Source organism: Paramisgurnus dabryanus, chromosome 3 (assembly GCF_030506205.2).
Source record: "Paramisgurnus dabryanus chromosome 3, PD_genome_1.1, whole genome shotgun sequence".
Taxonomy (NCBI): Eukaryota; Metazoa; Chordata; class Actinopteri; order Cypriniformes; family Cobitidae; genus Paramisgurnus; species Paramisgurnus dabryanus.
This window is the reverse complement of record NC_133339.1, coordinates 22,517,108-22,541,109: the sequence shown is the minus strand read 5'-3', so window position 1 is coordinate 22,541,109 and position 24,002 is coordinate 22,517,108. Positions and strand designations below refer to the sequence as shown.

General features: G+C 37.2%; 1 protein-coding gene across 1 annotated transcript; it reads left to right on the top strand.

Annotated features, from left to right (window-relative positions):
* Nucleotides 1–385: 385 nt before the first annotated feature.
* itgb3a (integrin beta 3a) lies at nucleotides 386–23,167 on the top strand. Its single transcript, XM_065280900.1, has 15 exons — nucleotides 386–512; nucleotides 3,555–3,640; nucleotides 3,730–3,934; nucleotides 4,027–4,279; nucleotides 4,368–4,530; nucleotides 5,945–6,106; nucleotides 6,185–6,280; nucleotides 6,378–6,467; nucleotides 7,163–7,297; nucleotides 7,552–7,981; nucleotides 15,064–15,286; nucleotides 18,232–18,329; nucleotides 20,539–20,658; nucleotides 21,087–21,253; nucleotides 22,730–23,167. The coding sequence occupies exons 1-15, from the start codon at nucleotides 452–454 to the stop codon at nucleotides 22,799–22,801; spliced, it is 2,361 nt and encodes a 786-aa protein (XP_065136972.1). The 5' UTR covers nucleotides 386–451; the 3' UTR covers nucleotides 22,802–23,167.
* The last annotated feature ends 835 nt before the right edge of the window (nucleotides 23,168–24,002 follow it).

Here is a 24,002-nt window from a genome sequence, read left to right as displayed (position 1 = left end):
CTACAAAGGTGCTATATGGCACTTAAAATAGTTCCCCTTATATGATTACGAGCCAGTGAACCACTTTTAGTGCCATTTAGCACCGTTTGTTTTTAGGTATTTCTATAAATACTGTGAGGCTACAGTTATTGAAACAATTATTGATTTTCATGCAGAATATTACTATACTTCTATACTGTTTTTTTAATATAACTTCTGTACTGTTTAACAAACTTTAGTGTTAAACGTATAGTTAATTGTTAAGTCTCAACTTGCCTCTGGCTACACATTTTGTTGAGTTGTGATGAAACACATGTTAGGTCAGGAAGTGCTGAAATGAGTGAGGTCATCTGTTCTAACATGCTTCGGAATGACAGCTACCCCTCCCAGTTTGAACATCAGTAAATCAGCCAGAGAGGACGCAGATAACCACAACTGTTTTTCTCTGGCCTGTAGCTTTGGATCAATTAAAATGGGACTTACTTTGATAGAAGTTTGGATATCTGTTATAGCACTAGTTTCCACATCTGTGGGTAAGTTAGTTTTGTTGTTTGTGTCGTGTACTTAGACTGTTGTTAACAATAGCAATAATTCATTAAAATCATGTTCAATTATGTTCAAGACATATATATGTATATGAAGGATGGGATATATATGAAGATTTCAGATGCAAAACTCTCTGTGCATCATGTTTTCTTGCAAAATAGCATTTTTATCAGGCTCTTATGTTTAGGTTCAGTGATTTCACTTTAATGGCAACGAAAAGGTTATAGAAATGACTAATTTCTGTGCACTTCTACCTTGCTCACACTGTCAGTCCATCCAAGTAACCAAAACGTAACCAAAAAGCTACACAAATGCGATTAGAGCGGTCAGACTGACATGGGTTTACGATAGGGATGCACGTTACCACATTTTCTAAAGTACTCATACTCGTTCAAAGTCCCCTGATACCTGGAATCGATACCACGGTCTGAGAAATGTCTATGTTTGAGCGGCGTGTAAGTGGTTAATGCCTCGTGTTGTCCAAAGAGGCAAAGTTTACAACAAACTGGAAAACTAGTCCTTTGTTGTTTTGTTAAATTATATGACTAAAGCGGTTACCTGTAAATTTAAATCATGTTTTTTATTAAGTACTCTGTATCGGCAAGTACTGAAATGCAAGTACTCGTACTCGTATTCCAAAAAAGTGGTATCGGTGCATCCCTAGTTTATGGAAATGCAATTTGAAACGGATTTCAAACCACTTCTGGATGTAGCCTGAAATGGATTAGAAAAACGGATTTCATGTGGTTTTTGGCCATTCATAAATTGTAAATGTGATTGGATTGAATATGTAGTGAAAATAGTGCTGCAACGGATCACAGTTGATCCATACGGATCACGACCCATGGTTCGGCTTGCATGTGATTCGCGGATTAATATGCTAATTTAAATAGGGAAAGTTTATCATTTGCACGGGTTTCAAAGGTTTGGAAATGTTAAAATTCAAGATTTAATTAATACAATAAATACAGTGTAACGGTATTATTCATTTGATTTCTGTACCTAATGATAATTTTAGACCTTACATAAGGTGCAACTTTGTTCTTTTTTATAAATGTTTGTAATTTCTTGATTTGATTTTAGATTTTTCCAATTCAAATCCTCAAAAAGCGTGTCGAAATTTTTTGGTTAGTAAAACATATAGCAGTCACTTCTGGAAGAAGCTTCATCAGTGAAGCAAAAGCTGATGAAATTCAGATGAATATTATTATTGTGTGTACAGATAAAGCTTAGACAACATGTGTGTGAATGGAATGTTCAATATAATAAATGTATTTACGCATTCAAGTGTGGCAGAAAATTCCAGTATGCATTAAAGCAACACTATGTAGTTTTCTTGTAAAAATGACTTACAGCTCCCCCATGTGGTTGAAAAGCGCAACAGTGCCTGGTATCAGACACTCTTCTGCAGGCAGGGGGAGGGGCAGGGCTGTTTCCTACCCTCCACCGCCACTTTCAGAGTGTGCTTGTAGCAGCTAGGAGGCTGCTCAGGTTGCAGCAACAGTACAATTTGTCCAGTTAAAAGTTGTTCTATCACTCAAATAATTTTAGAGACATTATTTAAAGGTAAAAAAACTACATAGTGTTGCTTTAATATTCATACAATTCAATACTGTATTTTATTCAATAATCACGCAAGTTCACACACAAGTATATGTACATGCAGTACTATCTATACAGTATTATGTGTGTGAGGATATGACACAAAGAACGAACCCAAATGCAGACTGAACTAAAATAATAATTTATTAACAAACAAGGGAAAACAAAACCCACGAGGGGGCAAAACAAGACAGGATAACGTAACACTAAACTAACATTAAACTAAACATGAACTAACATTAAACTAAACATGAACTAACATTAAACTAAACATGAACCAACAATAAACTACAGATAACAAACTAGACGAAACACTTCTTAATACTCACAGACACACGACTCAGGAACATGACAAGGATTGTAACAAGACGAACCCGCACTGAACATCAAACACAAGGACAATAAATAGGGACAAAGTAAATTACATACACCTGGAAATCATTACAAGTAAGGGATCGGGGAAAAAGTGACGAGACCCGGGAAACGTGTGGTCAGAATAAACCAATACTAAAACCACACATTTCCCACATAAAACATACTGCCAGGACCCCGAACACAAAGACTAGATGTAATAAAACCCATGATTTCAGACGGGTCCTGACAATGTGGTAATAAAATGTGAATAATGAAAATAACTGATAAAAAACTTCTGGGGTTTGAACGTTCTGATACGTAAAGCGAAGGACGTCAGGCCCGGTACTAGGCTTGCTGGACTGGGGGGGGGCATTCATGAATTTTGGGTGGGCAGCCAAAACACTTAATGTAAAATTAATAAAACAAATCTGAAGGTTTTACTTTATTTGTCTCCCTAAAAAAATACATAAGTCATATTCTGTGTCTCATTAATTTTCGTCGACATTGTCACAGACATTGGTGGGCGGGAGCTAACATACATTTTTGGATGTGCAAAGGAAAAATCTGTGGGGGGCAATGCCCCCTAGCCCCCCTGTAGACACGGTCTTGAAGTGCGTATGTGACTTAGCAGAAAGTGAAGCTCCGTTTGTCATTGGTCACGTGAGTTAACGTTAACAACACAAACTGCGAATCGAGGCATCATCTGGCATGCCCACTTTTGCTTGACACAAGCTCCGAAGCCTTGGTTCAAATGTAACATCACTACGGATATGCACCAAAATCGGATTTGGACTGACAGTGTGAACACGGTCTTAGAGGACTTTGCTGAAAAATTGGCATGGCGTGTTGGATTCTGCCAAAATGGTATTTCTGAATGGCCCGAGGCCGGGATAAAGCAGATTTGAAGTGAGAGTATTTAATGAACATATAATACATGCCAAGAGTATTCAGTCAATATCATTATTTCATTTTCTCATGACAAAGGTGGCGTTTAGCAGCTTTTGCATGTGAGCTCTCATCCTTGAAGAACGATATACTCTGTTTTTTTTAATACAATCATGGTCCTGTTTTAGGCTCTAACATCTGCACTTCTAGAGGAGTCACTACATGTAAAGAATGTCTATCTATCCATCCTACATGCGCCTGGTGTTCTCAGGAGGTAACAAATACCTTATAGACACAAATGTTTATACACACATTCAAGTGCGTGCTTGAATTGTCTCACTCTTGGTTGTCTCAATGTGCCAGACCTTCGCAAAGGGAGCATCAGCTTTGTCCAGATGTGATCTAAAGGCCAATCTCATTCAGTCCGGATGTGGCGTGAAGTTTATCGAGTTTCCAGTCAGTAGCATGAAGATACTACAGGACATCCCCTTAAGTGACAGAGCAGGGGGCTCAGCGAGCGACGTCGTTCAGATGCAACCACAAAAAATACACCTGACCCTCAGGCCAGGTATAATGAAACATAATGATTCGTTCTTAATCTTAATCCTTTAACGTTTAACAAGTCAACTTATTCTTGTTGCTCTTCCACCTTTATTTAAGATGATTCAAAGCAATTCACTGTCACTGTGAAGCAAGTAGCAGATTACCCTGTTGACCTCTACTACTTGATGGATATGACCAACACCATGAAAGATGACCTACAGAAGCTTTATGCTCTGGGCAGTGATCTAGCACATGGTTTACGCAGTGTCACCGGTGATCTACGCATGGGATTCGGAGCTTTTGTAGATAAACCTCTCTCACCTTATATGGATATTTACCCCGAACAAATGATCAGCAACCCTTGCTATAAGTAAGCTAAAGTTAGCCTTAAGTTTATTTCACATTTGCATGGAGAAGACCGTATGAAAGTTTGTTGTGTTCCTGTTGATCTACTGTAGGATGGGTCAAACATGCCCCCCGCAATTTGGCTATCGTAATGTACTCGCTCTGACGGAGCAGGTAGAACGATTTACAGAGGAAGTGAAGAAACAGAAAGTATCCCGAAATAGAGATGCTCTCGAAGGAGGATTTGATGCCATACTGCAAGCAGTAGTGTGCAAGGTGACACACAAACTCATAAATATAAACCGACAAATACAGAATATAGGGATGGTTTCCCAGACAGGGTATAAATTAATGTACGAGTATTGAAGTAGTTTTTACAAACATACCTTACAAAAAACAATACTGGTGTGCATCTTGAGACAAAACAATAGCACTGATATATGTTAAAGCAACACTATGTCGTTTTTTTACCTTTAAATAATGTCTCTAAAATTATTTCAGTGATAGAACAACTTTTAACTGGACAAATTGTACTGTTGCTGCAACCTGAGCAGTCTCCTAGCTGCTACAAGCACACTCTGAAAGTGGTGGTGGAGGGTAGTAAACACACTCCCACCCCTCCCCCTGCCTGCAGAAGAGTGTCTGATACCAGGCACTGTTGCGCTTTTCAACCACATGGGGGAGCTGCAAGTCATTTTTACATGGAAACTACATAGTGTTGCTTTAAAATCTGTCGGTACAGCGTTTTAGGGCAAACATGCATTTTAGTCTGAGCCTTTGATCAACCCTGTCTAAAAAACTGCCCCCTTAAAGGACAAGTTCTGTATTTTACACTTAAAGCCCTGTTTTCAGATTGTTTATGATGAAATAGAACGGTTTTGACTGAAATTTGGACATATGCGGCTGCCCCGAGAATTTTGGGGGGTTTGTGTTTCACCTCCCACCTTTACAATGGGTTTAATGGTGCACTGGAACAATCCTTCCTAAAATGCATTAAACTTTCGTTTACAAAGACGTGAAACTCACCGAGTGGTCAGGGGTGTTCACTGATATGCTCACACAAAAATCGCTGCAAAATACGCATTCCAACAGGTTTTATCGTAGTTTTTGCCAACTCCATTGACTTGTATTAGTTGTGCTGTGATGTACGGTATTACTCCGCGCCGGGAACTTTGTTTCTATTCTTGCAATTGGCAATGGCGGATTAGCGCCACCACCTGGGCTGGAGTGTCTAATATTCAAGCCCTAAGCGGAAAAATGTACGGGTGTGAGGCGTTTGGAAAAATAGGTCCACAAGTTAACAACGAATGCTAAAACAGCTGTTGGAAAGCATCTTTTGCAGCAATTTTTGTGTGAGCATATCAGTGAACACCCCTGACCACTCGGTGAGTTTTAAGTCTTTGTAAACGAAAGTTTAATGCATTTTAGAAAGGATTGTTCCAGTGCACCATTAAACCCATTGTAGAGGTGTGAGGTGAAACACAAACATCCGAAAATTCTCGGGGCAGCTGCATATGTCGAAATTTCAGTCAAAACCATTCTATTTCACCATAAACAATCTGAAAACAGGGCTTTAAGTGTAAAATACCGAACTTTTCTTTTAAGATATAAAATATAAGATTAGTAAACAGTATAAATTTTCTACACTGAAAATATATAGCACACAATAATTTTTATTTTTTTCTGTCAGGACGACATTGGATGGAGGCCAGATGCATCTCATTTGTTGGTCTTTACTAGTGATGATAGGAGTCATTTGGCTCTGGATGCCAGACTTGCCGGAATTGTCCAGCCTCATGACGGGAAATGCTATATCAACAGCAAAAATGAATATGACAAGTCCACTATACTGGTCAGCCTACATGCATTATACAGTTGGAGGGGTGATGGTTTTACAGTATACTGATATTTAAAAGTATGTGTTTTGTAGGACTACCCTTCACTTGGTCTTATCACAGACAAAATATCTGAGAATAATATCAACCTCATTTTTGCTGTTACCGAAAAAATGGTGCCACTGTATCGTGTAAGTTTAAATGCAAACACAACTTACTTCTATATATATATATAACATATACGTATACACACGATCAAATATTGTCGTATTTCCTTAAATGTCACAGAATTACAGTGAGCTGATTCCAGGCTCTGCAGTGGGATTACTAACAAGAGACTCTGGAAATGTTGTTCAACTTATCCTGGAAGCGTATGCAGTAAGTCACGATGACACTTTATTTTGATAGTCCTCTTTAGATATTCAACTACAGTTGCAAAGTTACTTTTAGACAGTAGAGTGTCTGTTGGTGGGTCATCACAATAAAGTGTTAGTAGATATTAACCAGACAGTCTACTTATATTGCAATAATGACTGGTAGTTGACAAGAAGTTGCAAAGTTAGTTGTCTAAAGTGGACTATCAAAATAAAGTGTTACTTAAAGGTGCAGTGTGTACATTTTAGCGGCATCCAGTGGTGAGGTTGTGAATTACAACCAACGGCTCAGTCCACTGCTCACCCTTCGCTTTTGAATAGCATTGAGAAGCTATGGTAGCCGCCTCCGGAAAAACATGTAATTGATGGAGACAACTTAGTAAAAAAAGTTCTGTAGGAACATGGCGGCACAAAATGGCGACTTCCACATAAGGGGACTCTCTGTGTATGTAGATAAAAACGTCTCATTCTAAGATAATAAAAACATAACGGTTCATTATAAAAAGGTCTTTATACACAACTGATAATATAGTTTTGAATATTATTTTGCATTTCTGTCAAAAGATCCTTCTTAAAAGTACACACTGCACCTTTAAGTCACTAGTTAATTTATGTCATGTTCATTTATGTTAAGAGTCATTTAAACAAAAGCTACTTAAAGAACTTGATCTTTAATTGAAGTGATTATTGGCTTTGTAGAAGATCAGATCCAAGGTTGAGCTGGAGCTGTTGGATGTTCCGGAGGAGTTATCTCTGTTCATCAATGCAACCTGTCTGGATGGAGAGGTCATTGCAGGTGTCCGATCCTGTGCCGGACTCAAAATTGGGGATAAGGTAGGCTCGCCTGATGCATTAGTCATTTGATCAATAGATCAATAAGCAATGGTTTTAGTATAAATTTGGTGCAGTTTTATAGTTGTGCGTAAAGATGCTTCCTGAAAACAAACTTATTTACAAAAAGATTCAGTTATAATAAACTAAATAAATAGTGACTCCTGAAATTAATCAGCCATAAGATATATGATGTGTGTCTTTGTCAATACCTCAAAGACTCTTTTGTAATATAAGTTCTGTATTCTTTCTCTTAGGTCTCATTTAGCATTGAAGCAAAACTTCATGGTTGTCCCAAAGAGAAAAGCCGAAATTTCACCATAAAAACAATGGGATTCAAAGACTCTCTTGAGGTCACTGTTGAGTTTGCGTGTGACTGCCAATGTCAGCAGTTCTCCGAACCGGCGAGCCCCTCTTGTCACCACGGCAACGGAACTCTGGAGTGCGGCATATGCATGTGTGATCCGGGCCGACTGGGCTCTAAATGCGAGTGTTCCGACTGGGAATATAAACCCGGTCAACAAGACAAGTGTAGCCCCAACCCGGAGACAGCGGCCTGTAGTGGACGAGGAGAATGTGTGTGCGGCCAGTGTGCCTGTCGCGCGAGTGATTTCGGGAAGGTTTGGGGCCCGTACTGTGAATGTGATGACTTCAACTGTCTTCGTTCTAAAGGACAGCTGTGTTCAGGTGAGGTCAACAATAGATGGAAATTCAAGAAACTATTTACACAGACACACATTTACAAACACAGTAGTCATTTAAAGGGGACATACCATGAAAATTTTACTTTTTACATGTTAAAGTGCTATAATTGGGTCCCCAGTGCATTAATCAACCTAGAAAAAATGAATATTATCAACCCAGTAACTTACTTTTGGTAAAACATTATCAACAAGCTTGTGAAAAAATAGGTCATTGAAATTCGGCTCCCCTTGTGATGTCAGAAGGGGATAATACCGCCCCTTAATCTGCACTATCCAACCATTTTTGCACACACTTATAAAGTGACAATTTGAACATGTTTTAATAAATTATCAATATGTCATTTTGAGCTAAAACTTAACATATGTACTCTGGGGACACCAAAGATTTATTTTACATCTTAAAAAAAGTCTTGTGCAATGTCCCCTTTAAGTTAAATGCATATTTCGGATGATTGCACATAGATTTTTGTACCTGCCTTTTATTCAGTGATGTCACTTTCAACTCACCACACGGATGGCGTTTCACCATATTAGGTTAGGTAACCACATACACAACCGTAAAGATGAGCTAGACTTATGCTTGATTTGTTGTGAAATAACTGTCAATTCTGCAAGTCTGTGCACATTACCTGTGACTCTGTGAGCTGACTAGAGATCACATGACTGACTAATTCAAACAAATTGAATGAGGAGTACTGAGTGCAGTGTTAAAATTGTAATAAAATGTTATCTCTATTGTTGATTAAACATTAACATGAAAGCGAGGTTTATACGCTTTTGTATTCAATATTATGTGGCACACATACTGATGTGGACAAAAAAAATGTCTAGAGAAAATTGTTGCGCTCTCAATTAGGAGGATATGTAGAATGAGGAAGAAAAAATGGCTGACCGCACATTGAATCCAAAAAGACTAGAAAGGTCTAAAAAGTACAAAATTTATTTAAGTGCATAGTGCAAAAATGTGATTTAAAAACAGAGAAACGTGAGCAAACGTTTCAGCAGAATACTATCCTCAGTGCTCAGTATGCAACAATAATCACAGAGAAATCTAAACTGTATAAACATCCATACAGAAATAATGTTACAGAAAAAAAATCACAGAAAACATGAAAATTCTAATTCTTCATTCATTCCCTCAGGAAATAAAGATTTCAGTTAAAAGATTCAATAGGCCTCCCTTTGTAACAGTTTCTTGTCTCTATCTCCACCTCTTCTATGAGGTAAAATCCTCTCGATGCCCAGGAACTTCATATCAGACAAAGAATGTTTGGCAAGATTAATTTGACAATAAATGGGAGATGTATCGTCACATTTACGAATTGCATTAGTATGTTCAATCATTCTGATGCGTAAAGCACGTGTGGTTTTGCCAACATATAACAGAGAACATGGACAAATGATGATATAAATTACATATGTACTCTTGCAAGTTATCAATTGTTTGATCTTATATATTTTTTGTGTACGAGGATTATAAATGATTGACATTTGACATATTTTCTGCATGAAGTACATCTGTAGCATGGAAAATTACCCTGGGGATCAGTAAGAGTAGTTGGAGAAGAGACTTGAGTGTCTGCATGAACAAGTTTATCCCCTTAGACTACAACTCCTGGAAGAAACACAAATTGGTGGATCATGAAATACATTGATATCATTACTCAATGGGCTAAATGTGGATTTAAAAACACAAGAATAGCTTTTCTTACTTTTTTTACAATCAAGTTGCTTTCTTCCCGTTCCAGTAAACTTCAAACTTTCTCAAGTGCAGTATCAAGCCATTTATTGGAATAACCACGTGATTTAAAATCTATGTATAGATTCTGGGCTTTAACATCAAAATCCTCTTTCATAGAGCAAATACAATAAAGTCTTAAAACCCACGTTTTAAAGGAGTAGGATGGGCACTGGTAGCATGAGGGAGACTATTCTTAGCTGTGTCTTTTCTAAAAAGAGAGGAAACGATTTGTTTATCAACAATTGATATACAAGTGTCCAAAAAAACTGACTTTAGTAGTTCCAACCTCATGAGTAAATTTAATCGATGGCCTTAAACAATTCATGTATAGAACAAATGTTTCAAAATCACTTGTAGAGCCTTTGTAAATGACAAACCAACCATCAATGTACTTTTTAAACAAAATGATATTATCAAAAAAAAAAAAGATTGCTATTGAAAACATATTTATCCTCCAAAAAAACAAAGTATAAATTGGCATAGCCAGGCGCCATAGTAGCACCCATGGCATTGCCCTCAATCTGTAAATAATACTGGTTTTCAAAAAGAAATAATTTTTGGTGAGAACCATTTCAGCAATTTCAATGATGAATTTCGTTATATAATCACGTATTTTTTTATTCTTTTTTCGTGCTATTATCACGAAATTTCGTGTTTTTTCGTGATCGTATAACAAATTCCTGTTTTCATGTGATTATCACGTATTGGTTACTCAACTGCTTTTTCCTTTTTTTAAACCATTGTCGCTTCGGCTTAGGGTAAGATTTGGTGCTTGCATTAGAATGTCACTTTATATATTGGTTTATACCCCTTTTTTTCTGATTTATTTTTTTATATGTCGCCTGGCGTTAGGGTTTGAGTTGGGTTTGGTTAGGGATGTCATTTTATGTAAATCTAACCCTAAACCGAAGCGACAATGCACAATGGTAAGAAAATAGGACAAAGCAGTTGAGTAACCAATACGTGATAATCACACGAAAACAGGAATTTGTTATAGGATCACGAAAAAACACGAAATTTCGTGATAATAGCACGAAAAAAGAATCAAAAAAATACGTGACTATATAACGAAATTTCGTGAGACTGGGTAGCAGCAGCAGCATATAGTGAAGTCACATCCATACTAGCAAGTATTACATCCTGTTCAACATTATGAATAGTTGATAAACACTGGAGGAAATCTGCTGTATTTCTAAGATAACTGAAGGGATGTGACTAATGGTCTCAGAACAAAATCAACAAAATTTGAGAGTGGTTCAGTGAGACTATTGTTACTGGCTACTGCCCTGGTGGATTAATCAAGCTTTTATGTACCTTAGGCAGAATGTACAAAACTGGCCTACTTGGAGAACGATTGAATAAGTATTGCAACTCTTTATCAGAGATCAATGACTGAGCATATGCTTCCTGAAAAAACATCTCAATTTCTCTCTAAAACTGGGCTGTTGGATGTGATGGTAAAATTTAATAGTAGGAGGAATTTTCTAATTGACGAAGAGCCTCCTGATTATAAAGCCCTTGGGGGAAGATCATCAAACCCCCTCCTTTATCTGCAGATGTAATTACGATATCTTTATTTCGACACAATTTGTCAAGAGCCACTTTCTCAGAATGTGTCAAATTGAACTTTTTGTTCTGAGATGAGGATGACTGCTCAAATAAACTAGTCACATCCGTTTCAACTAGCATACAATATGTATCGATAGATGAATAAGATGCAGATGGCCAAAAATTACTGGTAGGCTAGAATTTTGCTATAGCATTATTTACATATAGCAACATGTGTTTGGTCTGCATGAGCATTTTTATAAAAACATTTGAGTCTTAATGTCTGGAAAATTTTGAAAAGTTCAATCTTTGTGACAAAAGGGTCTGTGGCTTTATATGGAACTAAACTTTTGTTTAGTCACATTAGTCACATCCCTTCCTAGTTATCTTAAAGATACAGCAGATTTCCTCCAGTGTTTATCAACTAATTATAATGTTGAACAGGATGTAATACTTGCAACCATGGATGTGACTTCACTATGTAACATTCCACATAATGAAGGTCTATTGGCCTTAAAACATTTCCTTGATTCACCTGTGAAGATGATGGCCTTACATCCAAATTCATCATTGAAATTGCTGAAATGGTTCTCACCAAATAAAATTCTCATTTAAAAACCAGTATTATTTACAGATTGAGGGCATGGCCATGGGGGGTACTATGACGCCTGACTATGCCGATTTATACCTTGATTTTTGGAGGATAAATATGTTTTCAATAACAATCCTTTTTTTGATAATATAATTTTGTTTAAGAGGTACATTAATGATTGTTTTGTCATTTACAAAGGTTCTACAACTGATTTTGAAAAATTTGTTCTATACATGAATTATTTAAGACCATCGATTAAATTTACTCATAAGGTTTGAACTACAAAAGTCAGTATTTTTGGATACTTGTATATCTATTGTTGATAAACAAATTGTTTCCTCTCTTTATATAAAAGACACGGCTAAGAATAGTTTCCTTCATGCTACCAGTGCCCATCCTACTCCTTTAAAACGTGGGTTACCTTATAGTCAATTTTTTAGGCTTCATCGTATTTGCTCTATGAAAGAGGATTTTGATGCTAAAGCCCAGAATCTATACATAGTTTTTAAATCATGTGGTTATTTCAATAAATGGCTTAATATTTCACTTGAGAAAGTTTGCAGTTTACAAGAACGGGAAGAAAGCAACTTGATTGTAAATAAAAGTAAGAAAAACTATTCTTGTGTTTTTAAATCCACATTTAGTCCATAACATAAGAGTCACTGGCACATTATTCAAAGTGATCCTCAGTTATTGAATGTATTTCATGATCCATCACTTTGTGTTTCTTCTAGGAGTTGTAGTATGAGGGATAAGCTTGTTCATGCAGACACTCATGTCCCTTCTCCGACTCTAACTGATGCCCAGGGTAATTTTCCATGCTACAGATGTACTTCTTGCACAAAATATGTCAAATGTCAATCATTTATACATCCTCGTACACAATATAAGATCAAACAATTGATAACTTGCAAGAGTACATATGTAATTTATATCATCATTTGTCCATGTTCTCTGTTATATGTTGGCAAAACCACACGTGCTTTACGCATCAGAATGATTGAACATACTAATGCAATTCGTAGACGTGACAATACATCTCCCATTTATAGTCAATTTAATCTTGTCTAACATTCTTTGTCTGATATGAAGTTCCTGGGCATTGAGAGGATTTTACCTCATAGAAGAGGTGGAGATAGAGACAAGAAACTGTAACAAAGGGAGGCCTATTGAATCTTTTAACTGAAATCTTTATTTCCTGATGGTGTGAATGAAGACTTTGAACTTTCTTGTTTTCTGAGATTTATTTTCTGTAACATTATTTCTGTATGGATGTTTATACAGTTTAGATTTCTCTGTGATTATTGATTCTCATTTGTGCTAATTGATGATTGTGATAATTGTTTGTCTTTCTATGAGGGTGCTTGCTTGTTGCATGAGCACTGAGGATAGCAACCTGCTGAAACGTTTGCTCATGTTTCTTTGTTTTTAATTCACATTTTTGCTCTATGCACTTTAATAAATGTAATTTCTAGACCTTTCTAGTCTTTTTGGATTCAGTGTGGGGTCAGCCATTTTTCTGCCTCAAAAAATTGTCTGTCAGGTATTAAAGGGATAGTTCACACAAAAATAAAAATTCTGTCAGCATTTACTAACCTTCGTGTTGTTTTGAATCTGTATCAATTTCTTTTTCTGATGAAGTTTTTTTGAGGAATGTTTGTATCCAAACCAATCAGAAGCACCATTGACTTGCTTCTATGGAAGTGAACGATGCTTGAATAGAGACAGAGTGTAGTTATGCAAATTTGAAAACCACGCCCACCGGGGGGGAACAATCCAACCGTCTCCATTGACTTTGTATTGCGAGAGGCTGCCTCCTTGTCATTTCTGGCTTATAACAAAAACAGAATAATGCCTAAAAGCTGCTGTGTGACAATATGTACAGATAACAAGCCAAAGAACCCAGAAATAAGTTTTTATAAGCTGTCGAGCCATAAAACCCAGCCTTTGAGGAGAAAAAAGTGGATCGCCGACTACATTTCCCCCTAGTGGACGCAGTTCTACTAATATGAGTACTATGAAAAGTTGCCTGTTTCCACTTTTGTGTCTTTAAACGCTTGTTTTTTGAGGTCGACAGCTTATAAAAACATATTTCTGTTTTTTTTGGCTTGTTAGCTGTACACCTTTTCACACAGCAGCTTTTAGGTATTATTCTGTTTTTAAGTTTAATCTGTAAATAAGTTTTTATAAGCTGTCGACCCCAAAAAAAACGAGCCTTTAAAGAAACAAAAGTGGAAACAGGCAACTTTTCATAGTACTTCTATTAGTAGAACTGCGTCCACTAGGGGGAAACGTAGTCGGCGATCCACTTTTTTCTCCTTAAAGGCAGAGTTTTAAAGCTCGACAGCTTATAAAAACTTATTTCTGGGTTCTTTGGCTTGTTAGCTGTACATATTGTCACACAGCAGCTTTTAGGCGTTATTCTGTTTTTAGATATAAGCCAGAAATGACAAGGAGGCGGCCTCTCGCAATACAAAGTGAATGGAGACGGTTGGATTGTTTCCCCCCCCCCCCCCCCCCCGGTGTGCGTGGTTTAATTTTTTCTTAGACATAGCTCATTGACTTAAATAATTTTGAGTTTGTGGGTGTGTCAAAAATGCATAAAAGATTATCACTATGTGTGTCCCTTGGGTATATAAATGCGAGAAACGTACGATAGACATGCCCAAATAATCAAGAGGCTTAACTGCTCTAAAATGTACTCATGAGGCAACTTTTGTTTTTTTGTCATCTGCAATTTTATGTGTTGAAATATGAAATATTGTGAAATGATGAAACACATCTACCAAAACCGATAGATAGTGATAGTTTAGCTTTTTACTTCTTTAAAATTATTATGTTCTGAAGTCCTAGAAGTGCAGAGGTTTCAAAATAATCACACAGCAATCTTGAGTTCTAATGCGTTTATCCACCACTTTTGATTGCTAGGATATATAATCTACCCTGATCGTCTGCTGTTTTAAAACAATTGACCGATGTCAGAAAGAAAAAATAGCTCTTATCTGCCGATACCGATTATAGGTCAATATATCAGTGCATTCCTAGTTATAAGATTAATGACGACTGAGGAGTTTTTGTTTTTAGTTGAACTGTTTCTTTAACAATTTTTAAAGATTGCTTAAAACAAAAATAATGCTTCCCAGGTTTGTTCATTATTAATGCATGTATATGTTGTCTCCATTAGGCAATGGCGACTGCAGCTGTGGGTCCTGTCAGTGTCACCCAGGTTGGTCTGGCGATATCTGTGACTGTTCGACCCGCACCGACACCTGTATGGGGAGTGGAGGATTGGTGTGTAGTGGGCGGGGCCACTGTGTTTGTGGTGTCTGTGAGTGCACTCAGCCAGGAGCTTATGGGTTCACCTGTGAAAAATGTCCCACCTGCCCAGATGCCTGTACTATCAAAAAGTAAGTTGCAGTGCACTTGTCATTGTCGTCATGTGTCACGGTTGTTCAGATTTTTGCTGTACAGGTGAGGACAAAACCTATAGGAAAAACATTGCAGAAACCCTCTTAGTGCGTCTGAAATGTTTTATTGTAAAATATAATTTTTTATCAGACTCTTAATGTAATGGCATCTACCAACAAACAGGTGTTTCTGAATGGCATGAAGCTGGGATTAAACACATTTGAAGCGAAAGTATTTGATGAACGTATAGTATGCGCCCAGAGCATTTGGTTAATATCATTAGCTCATTTTTGACGGAGGTGTCGTTTAGCTCCTTTTGCATCTGAGCTCCTCATTTATTCATACATGTGACCCTGCCTGTGAAATCCAGGCAAAGAAACTCATTGTCTAATTGTGAGATTAGAAGTTATGAGATTTAATGGAGAAATACACTCACCAGCAACTTTATTAGGTACACCTTGCTATCTGGTTGGACCCATTTTGCCTTCAGAGCTGCCTTAGTTCTCTGTGGCATAAATTTAACAAGGTGTTGAAAAACTTCCTCAGAGATTTTGGTTCATATTGACAATTAATAATGATTTGTTTGGCTGCACATCCATGATACGAATCTCCCATTCCATCACGTCCCAAAGGTGCTCTTTTGGATTGACTGTGGAGGCCATTGGAGAACAGTGAACTCATTGTCTTGTTCAAGAAACCAGTTTGAGATGATTTGAGCTTTGTGACATGATGCATTATCCTGCTGCAAGAAGTAGTCATCGGAAGATGGGTACACTGTGATTTTAAGGGGTTGGATATGGTCAGCAACAATACCTAGGTAGGCAGTGGTGTTCAAACAATCCTTAACTGGTATGAAGGGGCCAAGAAGATATATCCCCCACAATTTTACACCACCAACCTGAACCATTGATATAAGACTTTCATATTGTTTTACACCAAATTCTGACCATATCTGAAATGTTGCATTGATTCATCAAGCAAGTAAGCGTTTATGCAATCTCTATTGTGCAATTTTGGTAAGCCTGTGTGAATTGTAGCCTCAGTTTCCTGTTCTAAAAAAAGCCCAGTTTGCTGCTGTAGCCCATCTGCTTCAAGGTTAGACGTGTTGTGCATTCAGAGATGGTTTTCTGCATACCTTGGTTGTAATGAGTTGTCATTTAAGTTAGCTGGGTTTCCATCACACTGATTTTTTTATACTTTAATTTTTATTGAGAACAAAGAACACAGACAGATACAAGGGGAAAAAATTAAAAATAAGATAAATAAAATAAGATAAATAAAAGGGTCATCATGGGTAAACAAAAGGGAATTTTTTTTTACAATGATTAAATTACTGTATCACACTAAATGGTAGATGTGCATGATCCATTTATCCCACTATCTAATACAATTGACCAACTCAAGTCTTAGATAGAAAGTTAGACTTTCCATACGGAACACTTCGTTTACAATTCCCAACCACAGGTCTTTTGTTGGAGGATCAACCTGCATCCACTTGCGCCATCACACTGATTTTATGTGGATTTTGATGTATCGCATAAGAAAGGAGTGATGGAAAGGCCAAATTTTTTATAAAAATCCCCTAATGGAACCTATCATGAAAATCTGACTTTTTGAATGTTTAAGTGCTATAATTGGGTCCCCAGTGCTCCTATCAACCTAGAAAATGTGAAAAAGATCAACCCAGTAACTTAGTTCTGGTAAACCATTCCCTGCAAGCATATGAAAAAATAGGTAATTGACATTTTGCTCCCCTTGTGATGTCAGAAGGGTATAATACCACCCCTTAATTTGCACCATCCAACCACGGCACTCATTTGCATTTGAAAGGACACACCCAAAAATGGCACATTTTTGCTCACACCTACAAAGTGGCAATTTTAACATGCTATAATAAATGATATGATATTTTGAGCTAGAACTTCACATATGTACTCTGTATACATCAAAGATTTATTTGACATCTTAAAAAAGTTTTGTGAAATGTCCCCATTTAATTCACAAAAAAAGCTTTTACACTCGCTTGAGGTGTTTTTTGACTTCGGCATTTGCCGAATAAATTCTGACGTAGCGAACATTAAACCCATGTGACGGATTGTCTAGCTGTATTAGCTAACGAAGTCTTTCCCATATATGGGGCTCGACGTCGTCGCAGTGCCCTTGCTGCTAGTGCCTGCATAAAAAATTCTGCATTTCTTTTTCTTTGCACAGCATTCAGTTTGGCAATTACAGGCTGCACTGCTAGTAAATTTATAACTTGCCAAATCGTAACTAATGTCAGTCCTGTCTCCATTTTCTAAGCGTGCCTTGTTTTAGTTAATGTTGGTTGCTAGGTTACCAATACGCACCTTATTCGCATTCGTTTGTTTTGTTTGTTTTTTTGCGAATTTTGAAAAACTTTGCTTTGGAAACCCAGCTACTGTTGCCATCTATCATCTTGAATTTTGAACCAGACATCTTCTTCCTTTATTTCTTAACGCCATTCCAGCATCTACGGCTATATTCATGGCGAGAACCAGGTAATCCATACACAAGTTTATTCAGACAAGTTGATTTACACACAAGTTGGAGGAGGGACAATTTGGTATCTCAAATTTGCCTAACTTGCGTGTTTTTGGCCTGTGGGAGGAAACCGGAGTAAACCCACGCTAACACAGGGAGAACATACAGAAACTCCACACAGAAAGGCCACCTGCCCTAGCCGGGGCTCGAACCGGGAACCTTCTTGCTGTGAGGCAACAGTGCTACCCACTGAGCCACTGTGCCACCCTGAACCAGACATCAAGGAAGCATTTTCATCCACACAACTGCCGCTAACTGCGTATCTCTTTTTGATTTGTGTTAACAAGCAATTGAACAGGTGTACCTAAAACTGTGGCCAGTGAGTGTATATGTGCAAGTGTTTTTGCAAACATCAATTGTTTGTGTATGTGTGTGTCTGCAGAGAATGTGTGGAGTGTAAGCACTACAAGAGAGGAGATCTGTTTGAGAAGAACTGCAATAACATCTGCAGAGATGAGATTGTGCCGGTGGATGAGCTGGGTAATATCTACTGCAAAACAGAACATAGCCTATATCAACATCCAACAACCAACCGATCCTCAACATCTATCTCTTAATCTCATCTTGAGATGGCACATCCACACGCCACCCCACAGCCTCTTTACTAATAACAGTGCAACATCATTGCACACAATTTCCGACACAAAGTTTCCCGCCTTAATCTACACACAAAACCACAAGACACACAAAACATGCAAAACTTCACACATCTTTTGCCAATGCAAACACGTGTTCAGTTAGCTTATTCACTTGTTCACGTCTAGCGTATGCAGTGTAGAGCACATGAGTTTCTAATGTGTATGTGCACAATGCTCCAAATACATAATTAGCCCCCTTGGTAAATATGAGCAAAGAAAGCTGGGAAAATAAATCTGCATTGTTCCTCCTTTTTCTAGTCAGACTATCTCTTACCATTTGTAAGTTAGGTGAACTTCATCCATGATGATACCCATTACTTTGGCTTGAAAAACATCAGAGCCAAAAATGTCACTTCTTATCCAACAGCCACAGCCCATCCTCACCCCATGGCGTCAATATTTGACGCCACTTGACCATGCGTCAATATGTTACGCGGAGGGTATACCCTTCGCGTCATTTTTTGACGAACTGGGGACTTCAATACTATTGAGTCCGTTGCATTCTCTTTCCTATTTTCGTACCATTTTCTTACCATTTTCGCGTCGGTTTAGGGTTAGATTTACATAATGACATCCCTACCCAAACCTATCCCTAACCCCAATGTCAGGCGACAACTGTTTAATTTTGCATACCTAATAGTATTGAAGTCCCCAGTTCGTCAAAAAATGACGCGAAGGGTATACCCTCCGCGTAACATATTGACGCATGGTCAAGTGGCGTCAAATATTGACGCAATGGGATGAGGATGTGTTGACAGCCACGATTCCGGGCTCCTGAAAAATCAATGACCACTAATTTCATCCACCTCGTCGTGCACAACGGGTTGCATTGCCGTGATACCAATTTCAGCTGCTTCTTTCACTGCCGTGATACCAATTTCAGTTGCTTCTTTCACTGCCGTGATACCAATTTCAGTTGCTTCTTTCACTGCCGTGATACCAATTTCAGTTGCTTCTTTCACTGCCGTGATACCAATTTCAGTTGCTTCTTTCACTGCCGTGATACCAATTTCAGTTGCTTCTTTCACTGCCGTGATACCAATTTCAGTTGCTTCTTTCACTGCCGTGATACCAATTTTAGTTGCTTCTTTCACTTAGTCCTCAATTAGAAAACAGACTCTACACACGCGCTCTTTGGTGATGTGGTTAATTACGTTACTTTTGATCATCATCGTATTAAAGCCCCCCCTGACAATTCGATTGGTCCGAACAGTTTTTGTTCAAGCATAGTAGCGCCACAATGGAGAAACTCCAGACCGAACTTCCCGTACTCAAATGTTGTGGCTAGGGCTAAGTTCGGCCGGCACCCAGGCTAGAACTATAGTCTTTGATTTTACCCATTGTAATGAATGATTCATGGGATTTGGGCTTTGTGTTCATATTTATTCTCCTGTGAAATTGAAGGTTATGACTGGACAACATCATGTTTCAGGTCACCTTGGTGTGCTAAGAACATTTTAATATAGATATTTTAAAGTTTCTAAGGGGTAAAATAAATGTGTCCAGTGTGTATTACAGAAAATCATGTATTTCATAGTGTACCCCCCCAACACAATTTGCAGTTGTTTTACTTTAATCAAACATCATACTTTTGTGATTTGTTTTTATTAAAGCTCACAATGAGAAATGTGGATTTATTTTCACAGCTTTCTTTGCTCACATTTACCAAGTGGGGCACTATTTTTACCACAATCGTGTATGCATTGGATTATATATTTTCACTATAAACTGAAATGCAGGGGGGAAACATTACATTTACTAAGCATTGTATTTTTTGTGTTTGAACAGAAAAGACAAAACAAATAAATTTGAAGAAACCATAAACCAATAAACACTTTGACCAACAGGAATGTGTAGTTTTTGGCAAAAAGTTTGTTTTACAGTTCCTAAAGGAGAAGTGTTTAGCGGCTAGAGTTTTTATGAAGATTACATATATGTGAGAGGCTGGTATACTTTAGTGTGCAAGCTATTTTGAAAAACTGTAATTTGCTTCTACTTTTTTGACAATATGTATTTTTGTTCACCTGTTGATTTGCCATCTGTTTTTCCAGGCTTTCGTGAGAAGAACTCAGTGAACTGCAGCTACAAAGATGAAGACGCCTGTGTGCAAAACTTCCAGTATTATGAAGATGCCAGTGGAAAGTCCTTCTTGTATCTTGTAAAAGAACCAGGTGAGTGAAGGGCAGAGAGAAATAGACATTGTTACATGTAACATGCCTTGACATGTTGTCGAACATTCTTCAAAGCAGTGTGATTCACACGTTTACACATCAACACACACACACACACTATTTGGCTGAGGTGGTACAGTACTGGGTAATGTCTGTGTTTTTCTAGAAACCATAAAAATGTGTTATTTTTCCCTGTTACACAATCGCATTAGAAACATGCTTAAAAAATTGTACTGGATGGCAATTTATATATGATTTATTATTAAAGTGATATCACTCACTCCCTACACATGCACAGAAGCAACTTAATATGTAGTATTTACAGGTTAAGTGTGTCTTGAACAAAATTGCAACTCGAACGGTAACAACCAAATCAAATATTGTTTTTATAATAATCCCTTATTTATCTCCCTGATCTGTGTTGATAGAGTGTCCTAAGGGTCCTGATATCTTGGTGGTCGTTCTCGCTGTAACTGGTGCGATCCTGTTGCTTGGACTGCTAGCACTCTTAGTGTGGAAGCTCCTGATCACCGTTCATGACCGTCATGAGTTTGCTAAGTTTGAGGAAGAGAAAGCCAAGGCCAAGTGGGAAGCAGTGAGTTGCCACCCCCAAACCCCTTCAACCAACCAACACACACACACACACACACACACACACACACACACACACACACAGGCATGGATTATGACTTTAAAGTGCCCTGGGCAAATATGCACCACATATTTTTCGACAACAGTGTTGCACCTGTAACATACTGTACGATTTACAATTGCGCTTAAAAGCACATAAATTCACATATTCTTTACTTTCACGCCGAAAATGGCATTTTTATCGCACCAGTATAAGCCACTGACCTTTCCAAATCACATTACAGGGGAATATCCTTGATATTATTTACACTTCTGCATTTAGCAGACGAGCCTTTAGCAGTTGATCATTACAAAAACAGGCAGTATTACCAAAGCATTTACCTTTTTCCCCCTTAATAATACCTTTATTGAATTGTTTTTTATTATTATTGCAAAACCAGAAATGTTATATATGAAATACAATTTTGCATACATTACATAAAATGTATCTGAAAAATGGTAGAGATTACCAAAACATTTACTTAGCTAACACATGACAGACCAGTTACGTAATTGATCTCGTCTGAAAAAATTTTTAAGGTGCCAATTACTGACAGGAATAGTATAAAAAAGTTGGTTTTACCTTAGCTGATCTTTCGGGATTTCCAGTTCACATGTTCGGATTATATGGCCATTTTAGAACTGAGATGTCTGAGTATTGTAACCTCTTTTATGTGTGACTGCATAACGTTGTGTTTTACTCGCTCTCAACAGTGATGGAATGCATTAGCATAATTTATTTGTTAAACATTTATTTGTTATTTATTTATTTAAACCAATTTATTTTACCGTATTTAGTGCCATTTTATTAAATAAAGTTAAAATTATATGAAAAATTTACATACATTCGCCTAAATTATATCCTTATATGTATTAATCCGTCCCTGCACACACATACCCAAAAAGCAATAGTTGTCATTTCACCTAGGAGGTTAACTATAGACCCAATATATTATAAGTAACCCACTTCTAGCCAAAATAACCAGAATTTTTATGGCTATTAAAAGTCTTTTAAATGCAAAATTGCTTGATGGGCACACACTTACATCTCATTTATATATGTGACTGCAATAAACCAACCATATCCTATTGAAGGAATAAATCGCTCAAATATGAAATTTATCTTATGATTTACTTACCTTCATGCCATCCCATATGTAGATGCAGATGACTTCCTTTTTCAGCCGAACACAAACAAATAATTTTGTATTAGAATGCTGTCATGTTATTTTCTTATTTGGAAGCAAACCTGCGAAGCTCTAAAAAACATCCATCCATCAATTAAAGTAATCCAAATGACTCCAGTAGGTAATAAATGTCTGCTGATATAGAGCCGTTAATGCTTTGAGCTCATTCAGTGATTGATATTTTGCATTTTTATGATGTTGAAACTGAGAATATTTCAGGATGGTCATTAATAAAAATCACTTTTGTCTTTTAGGCTAATAATCCACTCTACAAAGGAGCCACCACCACTTTCCAAAATGTAGCATATCGTGGCAATAAAGAATAACATCACATCTTAGAAGAACTCATCCACCAATCACATCTGTGGGTTTCTCCAAGGCTTGTGGCTGTCTTATAATGTTGATTTATGAGATTAAAATATGGTACTAAATCATTTAAAAATAATAATAATTCAGTGGTGCAAAATAAGTAGCAAATTTACTGCATCTTCAGACATTTCACAGATATTCATCTCTTATTGATATTCATCCATTTTACGCCCTTCTTAAAGGGATAATTCACCTAAAAATGAAAATTTTGTCATCATTTACTCATGTTGTTATACATTTCTTTGATGAGATGAACACGAAGGAATATATATTTTGAGGAATGTTTGTAACCCAACCGTTTGTGAGCCCCATTCACTTCCATATTAGGAAAAAAGAATACTATGGAAGTAAATGGGGCTCACGAACGGTTTGGAACATTCCTCAAAATATCTTCCTTCGTGTTCATTAGAATAAAGAAATGTATACAGGTTTGTAACAACACGAGAGTGAGTAAATAATAACAGAATTTCATTTTTGGTTGAACTATCCCTTTAAGTCTTTCTTTATCATAATTTAAAACAGCTCAAGCTGAACTTTATAATACATTAGGAAGAACATGACAAAATTGAATGCAGATTTAATGCTAAAGTTTTGCTTAGAGAAGAATTGTACACTGTTCTGTCCTTACCATACATTTCTGCACTAAAAAAACTTTTTGTATTGCACTGTTATGAATTTGATGTAATATAATAATATTTTTCTACTTGCATCATAAAGTGGATGATGTCTAAAGGTGCCTTATTATCCATCACTCCACCCGCAGACTTGCACAAAGCTACAACTGCAATACATTTCAAACAAGTTTGAGAAAAACAGACAGGGCGTGGGTATAAGAACAAAAGCTCTGATAAAAAAACCCTCTCAGTGCGACTGACATTTTTTCTTGTAAATTATTATTTTTATCAGGCTCATAATAGATTAATGGACCAAACGGTCGGGATTAAGTGAATTTGAAGCAGAAGTATTGATACATGTATATAGTACGTGTCCAGAGCATTCCATTAATATCATTATATCTCATGTTTGACCAAGGTGGCATTTAGCGGCTTTTACATCTGAGCTCCTCATTTCCATAATGTTAAATTTAATAATATAAGCTCAGTAAAAACAGAGAATATAAGGAATGAATCCATGTGCTTAGGAATATACAGTAGTAAC

Bases quoted from the DNA above. Each gene is read 5' to 3' on its own strand.
- itgb3a (XM_065280900.1), top strand. From the start codon at position 452: ATGGGACTTACTTTGATAGAAGTTTGGATATCTGTTATAGCACTAGTT. The intron at 6,107-6,184 runs GTCAGCCTACAT...TGTGTTTTGTAG, and splicing joins ATGACAAGTCCACTATACTG to GACTACCCTTCACTTGGTCT. The intron at 18,330-20,538 runs GTAATATCTACT...CTGTTTTTCCAG, and splicing joins TGTGCCGGTGGATGAGCTGG to GCTTTCGTGAGAAGAACTCA.